Genomic DNA, 8676 nt, shown 5'->3' with positions numbered 1-8676 from the left:
GGAAGAGCTGCTTTGTGAGCCGTTGCTCTCACCCCGGCCAGGACCTGGGGCGGCGCTGCCGTGAGGGGTCCGCGGGGCCTCGGGAGCGCCGAGCGGGTGTCGCCGCGCCATGGCCAAGCACCACCCGGACCTCATCTTCTGCCGCAAGCAGGCGGGCGTCGGTGAGTCCCGGGGGACGAGGATGGGGGCAGTCACTGCTCCCTTTTCCCGCCGCGGGGCCAGCGGGAGGCGCGCGTGGGCCCGTTACCGGCCGCGGGGCGCGCGCGGCCTTGGGCCCGGCGGGAGGCGGGAGGCAGAGGGGAGGGGCGGCCAGCGCCACTCGCTCGTCCCGCTCTCCTTCCCTCTTATTTTCCTTTTATTTTCCTTTTGGTTCCATACTCCGCCGTCCGTTACGGATCCAGCAGCATTTGGGAGCACTTTTTTGGCTGCGAGACAAAAGTTATCTTCCGGGTTATCCCTGTAATTCGGGATTTATAACGGGATTTATCCTTGGCGCGTTAGAGTCAGAAATAGAGTCAAGGTTGAAAGATCTCTTACACAAGATTAGAATTTGAGGTATCCCTTCCAGGCTTTTGTCACTCCTTGGAAAAGCAAATTTAACGAGTAACTTTCTGCAAGATCCGTAAACACAAAACATTCAGCTGCACTGTCCATAGAAAATCTCTTTTTAGAATACTCAGTGCTTTTAACTATCTATCTATGTTGAAAAGTCATATCCTGACAGATAAATTCCCTCTTAGACTTCAGCTAAACCACTGTTTAGTTTTTGTGAATATGGACATCTAGTCTTTGAATTACAGTATTTATGGCATTTGTCCAAGCTCCTGACATCATTGTTGTGAGTGTCCCATACAAGTGACGAGACTTCTAAGATATATTTAACTACCTTCATGGTCTAAAGCAAAGAAGGTGTTTGGGCTGCTTTAGACAAACACTTGATTTTATTTTTCCCTCTTCACTAAAACCAGTGCAAAAGCTGTGCCAGGGCTAATGTACAGCATTTCCCTCAGTCAGACACACTGGCTGTGTTTGAAATGGAATGATGAATGTAGGTTTTCTTAATGCAAAGGGGTGTCATTGTGCATTCATAGAGCATTTCTGGTCTTGGTAAATGTCTCCAGGAGGATATATATTGTTTATCATGAATATTTGTATTTATGCTCAAACTGTTTCTGTGGTTTAACCTTTTTTTTAAAGGTCATTGCAGAAGATAATTATTTGACATTCAAGCTTGTAGTTACTTTGATTTTTCTCCTGCCTTAAACAATTTTTTTCTTTTTTTTTCCCCCAGCAATCGGAAGACTCTGTGAAAAATGTAAGTGTAGTGTCCATGTTTAGTTGCTTGAGAACATGATGTTGTGGTTAGAGCATGCACTTTGCATTCAAAGGTTGGAATCTATTTTTGCTTTAACCACTAACTTGATGTCACTCTTTGAGAAGGGAACAATTACCTTCATGTTGCAAGTGTAGCTCGAGGAATACTTAAAAAGTTGCAAGCTCAGACAGACTCTCGCCCAAAGGCAGTTCTAGAGTACCTGCTGCCAGCACTCCCAGTGGCTGAGGCTACAGTGAGTGCTTCGTTGGATCCTTCAGATATTTCAGATATCCTACAGGTATTTTGTATCTATAATACCAAAATATCATCCTGATAATTTCAAAGCAGGGGAAAAATGCATTTTTGGATTCTGGCTTCATCATACTGTGAGAAAGGTTCCCATTATCATCCAGAGAAGAAGACACAGAGGGCAAACATCTGAAGTTAGAGCAGGAAAAAGCCCCAAGAAATCAAATGCTTAGCTGTGAAAGGGAAGAAAGAGTATGATCTGTTGTTAGATCCTTGTGATCGGTTATTAGATCATGTAGGGGAATGGAACAAATGAGGTGAGTAGATTGTGACTTAAAAATAGTGTAAGTAAAGTGGGAGAAAGACAGTCTGAAGCAAGAAGATCATTTTCAAGAGCACCTGACAGTGAAACTGATTCCTATTGGTAGTAGGTGAGGGCTGTCATGTCAGAGATTTTAGAGCAGGTTAGGCAAGCTGTTTGTGGGAGTCAGGATTAGATACCTTGGGAACTGGTAATAGGATATGAAACCTTTTATCCGTAGGTCAGTGTTTTGGTTAAGGTCCAGCTCAGCATAAACTGCCACTGGCATCTGATGGCTCCTTGCCTGTATGATGTGAGTACTTGAATTTCACTCAGTTCCTTGTGAGAGTGTAAGAGCAACTTTTGTGAAATGGCTGCTTGTGCCAGTTTGCCCTTTTTTTGGCGTTCTCACAGATGAAAGATTAAAGGGACCATGAGTACAATCTCTTATCTCTTTGAGGATAGTAACTCCAGACTTTTTTTGATGTTGCACTGTGGGAGAAGGTTACACTGCTGCTTCTGCGTAGGTAAGGACTCTAGTTCTGTCAGTCTGGATTTTTTTTCTTTTGCAAGTGAGCAAGTCAGGAAAAGTTGTAGAGTAAAAGCAGTGGTACAATCTAAACAAGTCTTGGCTAATCACAAAGAAGTAATTTTGGTTTTCTTCTCTTGGCTGTGAATGTATGACTAAATTTAAGAAAACCCTCAAATATTGCAGGCCACGGCCCTTGTTCTTTTCAAGTCTGTGTGCAATACAAAGTTGAGCCCTGTGCCTGCAAGGCACATTTCTGCAGTTCAGCTGTAGTGTCTTTGAGTGTACAGGAAACTTACTTGACCAGGAGGCTTTTCCTCTGCCGTGGGGGTGGCAAAAGACCATTGTGTAACCAGAGGCTGTGCTGGCAGGTGACGGCAAGTGCGTGATCTGCGATTCCTACGTGCGGCCCTGCACCCTGGTGCGCATCTGTGACGAGTGTAACTACGGCTCCTACCAGGGCCGCTGCGTCATCTGCGGGGGGCCCGGCGTCTCCGATGCCTACTACTGCAAGGAGTGCACCATCCAGGAGAAAGATGTAAGTTGCCATCCCAGCTACATAGTAGCCATGCTTACCTTTAAGGGGCTTGGAGCTGTCAAAATTAGTGCTGGGACTATTGGCACCTGTTTGTGATACCTCAAATCTTTCTTCCCCTCTTGATAGGTCCCCATTACTGCAAAACATTTTGAGGTATTGTAACTCTCTTCATTCTGAGGATCTCTGACTGTTTTGCACAGTCACAGTTCATTTCCTCCACCCACTGCTTGTTACCACTTCAGGTTGTTATCTTACTACAGCTCCAGCCTAGATTTCACCAGGGTCAGAAGTATTGCCGACACTACAAGGCAGTGGCAGGAGCCCCTAGAAGTCCATTATGAGCCACTGATTAAGAGCACATATGGTACTGTAAGGTCTGTGGAATCAAAACCTTTGTTTTCCTTTGAATAACAAGGTAAAGTTGGTCCTTAGTGTCCAGTGGCTCCACTGGTAATTATGTTTCTCAAGATTGATGCTTCTTGTATAATTTCAATGGGTTGCAATTTATATTTTCTTATTCTTTTCTGAAATGGTCTATATTGTAGATATCTCTCTTTCTGCTAATGCTTTTTGGTGTAATGGTCCCTTTTCTCTATAGCCAGAGCTATAATCTTTTTATAATACTGCACTGAAAGGCACAGCACATGTGAAATGAGGCAGCTGTTCACCCCTTGTAAGGCTTTTGTTAATAATCCAACACAATGAGTGCAGGACATGAACTGCAACAAAGCATTAGAAAGATCTTGCAGAAGAACAACAACATGATATTTACAGTTCTGCTATCCCAGAATATAGGCCTGGCAGCTGTGAGAGTGACTGTTAAAAGTTGTTTGGTGCTCTGCAAATGTAATTTTCTACACACCCTAATAACTGAAGAACAGGCTGAGAGAGTGGTTCAGAGTGATTTACAGGAGTGTCCTCAGCTGATGAGTTGCTGCTTTAATTCTCTCCAGTGCCTGTTTTGTCTAGAGGCCTGCAGCCAAATCCAGAATAGGACCAGGTCCTCAATTGAATTTAGTCATTAGATCTAACAGAACCATAATCTTTCTCTATATCTAAATAGGGATATAAGTGCCATGACGGTGATGTTGCCTCCTACTTTATAAATGCTGTGAGAAAGAGTAGTTTTGTTCACTTGTCTTTGGAATGAAGATGCCTGGCTTTATAAGTCATGAGTAAAATAGGCTTGGTTTTATTTTTATCAATTCTTAGAGATTCCCAACAAGTGCTTTTCATAACCTAAGATCACCTGTATCTTATGTTTGGTTCAGGTGTGAAATAACCAGCTGCTCTATCAGGGAGGACTGTGGAAAACACAAAGCTAGAGGAGAATAACAGGTCTGGGGCATTTTGACACCTTGGGTAAATGCTGCTGTGAGTGAAGAAAGTTGCTCCATAGCAGAAAAATCAGATGTGCCATATTACTGCAGATGCGAAGTTGAAGATCTGAAACAGCAGATTTGACGTGATTTGTTGGAGGATTGAAAAGTGCTGGCACAAGCGTAGGAAGCCCAGAAGGAGAAAAATTAAGTGTGCTGCTGCCTGTCATAATTATGATATCTGATGCTGATGTGAATAAAAAAACGGATGGGCAGAGCTCTGTGCCTGAAGCTTTAACAATCCAAGGTTTCAGCCACAGCACTTTCATCACCCTCAGAGAAAGACTGAAAAAGATAGTGAAGCAAGAAAGCAAATAAAATGGATGGCAGAGGTGGAATGCTATTGGGCACAAAGCAAAGGACCTGGTTACTCTTGGTTCATTTAGTCAGGTGGAGGAAGGAATGAAGTATTGTTTCAGGCACTTTGATCTGTGGGTAAGGGCCAGGATACCACTTTGTCACCCAGGACATCTGTGAGTTGCAATTAGTAATCTTTTCTTGGAGAAAGGAGGGTGCTCATGAGCCGTGTCCTTAGGAGGAGGTAGGAGAATTGACAGAGCCCTGCAATAAGGCTGTCAAGATTTGAACAGACTCCATGGATCATGGGAGGCAAGGCTTGAAAGAGTCAAGTCAACCTCATATTGAGGTTCAAAATTAAATAAGGAGACAGTAGCTAGAAAAGGGTTGTGATAGGTGTTTGGGGGAGGGATGATTTCTGTTCCCCACCTCTCCTGTTATTGCTATCATGCATATCCTCCCCACCAGACTGCATCTCTGGCATGGGAGCCAGGCAGCTTGGGTGCAGATTCTACAGCATCTGACATCTGCCCAGGGGCTTTCTAAATCTAATGCACTCAGGCTTGTACTTCAGCAAAGGACACACGTTCCTCTGCCTGCTGGGCCATTCACAGCTGCTGTGGCCAGCCATAACATTTTGCCCTAAAGAATTATGCAGATACTGGGCTCAGGTGGCCCATGGGCAAATGTTCCCAGATACACAAAGAGGTGCATTTCTGATTTCTTTTGCAACCACACCTCTCAAGAGGGTCTCCCCTACTCCCCTTGCTTTTCTTGTGGCTTTTTTCCTCACTGTGTACTGGAATTCAAGTATGAGAACTTACCTGTGTAGCTGTTGTGAGTAGCTGACCCTACAGCCTCTGCAGTAATCAATCCAGGATGTAAGAAATCTGAGATTCAGTTCTGCTGTTACAGCTGAGGGGCTCCTAAACACAAGAATGGTTTGGTGACATCTAGAGGAGCAAGATTCTTCTTGGCTAAGGAGGAGAAAGGTTATTCCTCTGGACCCTAGAAGCCCTGCCCATCCTGATTTAGAAGGACTTCAGTCTTGAGGCACAGCGCATCCTTTTCATTAAATGGCTGATGTTATATGAGCTGTTTTCCATTTCAGCCCTGAGGGAAAGCATGTCCTACAGTAATGCTGAAAAGACTTCCATCCTCTTCTCTGTTCCACTGTCTTACTGGTAACTAGCACTGGAAAGCAATTTGTCTGTACAGGTGTTTGAAGTGTTTTGAGGACAGGGCGAGGAGTGTGGCAACTGAGAACCTACTACAACTATGATGTTGTTCTGTGTTTGCCTTTTTCCTAACTTGCATTTTCTTTTCTTACAGAGAGATGGTTGTCCCAAGATTGTGAACCTGGGCAGTTCTAAGACAGACCTTTTCTATGAAAGGAAAAAGTATGGCTTCAAGAAGAGGTGATCCTATTCATATGTGGCTACCTCTTACTGGGTTGGCAAGAGGGTCTTGGAACATCTCTGGACTTTACTCTTATTGAAAACTGGTGATTTTTTTTTTTCTAAAGCAGAACAAATTCAGTAATATACTTGAGGTTGGAGAAATAACAGACTGAGTGGGGACTGAAACCTGATCAGAATCAATGATGAGAGAGGGCAAATAAAGATTACTGTCTCTTGCCTTTGCAGAAGCTCTACTAGTAGTTGCCCAGCTGTCTATACAAAGCAGAGTGGGCAAACACTTACACATAGAGGAGCTATGTAAAAAAAGAAAATACCGAAACACCTTGAGGTTGTTCTTATTGGGCCTCCTCTCAATTTTTTGAAATTGCCCCATCCACCAGTATTGAAGAACAGAGCACCAATCCGCTCCCCTCCTCCCTTCTTCCAGTATATTTCCATGCTGCCCTGTTTTGTAAGGAATCTGCTCATGGCTAGTACCTTTCTAGGGAGAGTACAGCTGTTTCTATGTTTCTGTGACAGATAAATCCAAGGCCATTTCTTGTAAACATTTTTGTAGGATGCGTACCAATAAAGCTTTTTCTTTTGGAGTTTTTTTGTTTGTTTGTTTGTTTGTTTGTTTGTTTGTTTGTTTGTTTGTTTGTTTTGGGGTTTTTTTTGTACGAGGATTTCTCTCTGGTTCATTCTGGGCCTAGCCTCTCTGGAGCATTCTGGGGACATGGAGGATTAGCCCAGCTAGCACTTCACAATGGGTTATCTGGTTTCTGACAGTGTCTGCTTATGGCCACGTGACCTTGCCACAAGGAGCTTCAGGGAACGGCTCTTGCTTTTGTCTGCCTGTGATCGCAGCCACTGATCATTTTGTCCCATAGCATGAGGATTGCTGAGCTTGTAACCCTTACCCTTGCTAATACAGCTGTGGATGCTGTTTCACCATGCAAACATCCAATCCCTTTCTAAAACCTACTAAGCTATTTGACTCGCTATCCTGTTCTTGTGAATAAGTTAAAGCCTTCCCTGCTGTAACAGGAAACCAACTGTTTTGTTCTGGGCTATTGGCCGTGTACGTGCTGGAAACCATAGGCTTCTTGTTTGTCAAATACCAGTACAGGCTAAAAGCAGTCTGTTGGCTCAGCAAAGATCTGGGAAACGGGCGGCTTTGTGCAGAGGTGGAACTGAGTTTCCCATGGATGTGTGCACTCCTCAGGTGGTTAAATCAGGGTCCTGACTCAGTGTGCCCTGTACTCCTTCAAGCGCTTGTAGTCTGAGTGGAGCGTGTGCTACACTAACACGGTTGTCTTTGTGTAGCCTTGGGGTGCAGAGCCCTGAGACCTTTTTATATTTTGTGCCCCTTCCAGGATTTCAGCTATTCCCTTGAGGGAATTCCTCTAACTACTCTTCGGCTTAAATACCTCTTCTACCTGCTCCAACTATTTGGGTAAGAGTGAAAAGCACACAAATTGTGATTATCCTCCTCTCAATAGTATTTTTTCCTTGCAGCTGGCTGTAGCTGTCACTGTCCCTACAGCTATCTCAGCTGCTCCTCCCTCTCCTGCCCCCAGCTATTAATTCTGTCGGGTTTCTCTTCCAAGCTTTCTCTTCCAAGTTCTGAGAGTATCAGTATGTCGTCTTTCCTGCACTGTGGTTCCCCTACACAGCTTCTGATGGATGTCATTTGCCAAGATGTTCAGAGCAGTCTAGCTCTGGTTACAGTAAACCTATTCTCCCAAAGCAGTTCTGTGGGAATAAGCAACTGCCCTTGCAGACTGGGAAGCCCATGTCAGACCTGTTATCGGCCATTTTAAATTCTGTGTTTCTTTAAAAGCAGGCCATGACATGCAGATTTGTTGTACCTGGAACTTGATTACTTCAACCAGAATTTATCACTTACCCTCAGTCAGGCAGCCCAAATTATCTCACTAGGAATGCAGAAGGTTTTACACTTTTTTTTTTTCTTTCCCAGAATTTTGGAAGATGACAAAGTTTTTCAGTAAAGGTGGAGGGAAATGAAGTAAGGAATTATTTTTTTGTCTCAAAACCAGTACACCCTGGTAAACTAATTTTAGACCACCCCTTGTTCCTAATCATTTAGCAGGATCGGCTAGGGAGACACTAGAGGTACGAGTGTCCCCATCCCTTCCCCCATCCCCAAAAACAGCTGAGCATACTCACTTTCTTGGCACTCCCAATGCCCTCACGCTGACTGCTGGGTATATCCGTCTGTATTCTGAGAGTTAAGCTGCCATTTCTAGTTTTTCTGAGTCACTGGGCGGGTGGAGAGAGGGACAGGCTTTTTCTTCTTTGCCTTGTTTGCTCAGACAGCTCTGGGGAGCATGCCAAATGCTGCTGGTGCTCAGATCAGTTCAGTGCCACTGCCTTTCTGATACTTTCTGAGCACAGATGGGACATTGCCCTGAAGCTGCTAATTCAGACAAGGGCAATGGACGTATTTGTGTAGCCCAGAAAAACACGACCTTGCTTGTTTGGTAATGGTTTCTATGCACCAGTAGATGATACCTAGGCAGGGCCTCTAGAAAAGTGCATTATTTTTCACCTATATAGACTTAAAAGTACTTGTCTAGGAGGAGGAGATTGCCTTGCAGTACTGGAGACCAGGCACATGCTAAAAGGGTGAGCTTCCCTGCAGGGG

General features: G+C 44.4%; 1 protein-coding gene across 1 annotated transcript; it reads left to right on the top strand.

The window, feature by feature from the left end:
* The first annotated feature begins 53 nt into the window (after window positions 1–53).
* On the top strand, window positions 54–6616 carry PHF5A (PHD finger protein 5A). Its single transcript, XM_083859628.1, has 4 exons — window positions 54–161; window positions 1292–1315; window positions 2766–2932; window positions 5941–6616. Exons 1-4 carry the CDS (start codon window positions 110–112, stop codon window positions 6028–6030), a joined length of 333 nt encoding a protein of 110 aa, XP_083715754.1. The 5' UTR covers window positions 54–109; the 3' UTR covers window positions 6031–6616.
* The last annotated feature ends 2060 nt before the right edge of the window (window positions 6617–8676 follow it).

The sequence above is a fragment of the Zosterops lateralis genome (assembly GCF_965231275.1).
Source record: "Zosterops lateralis genome assembly, chromosome: 4".
Classification (NCBI taxonomy): Eukaryota; Metazoa; Chordata; class Aves; order Passeriformes; family Zosteropidae; genus Zosterops; species Zosterops lateralis.
Note: the sequence above shows the minus strand (reverse complement) of the source record. Positions and strands in the feature narration are given on the sequence as shown.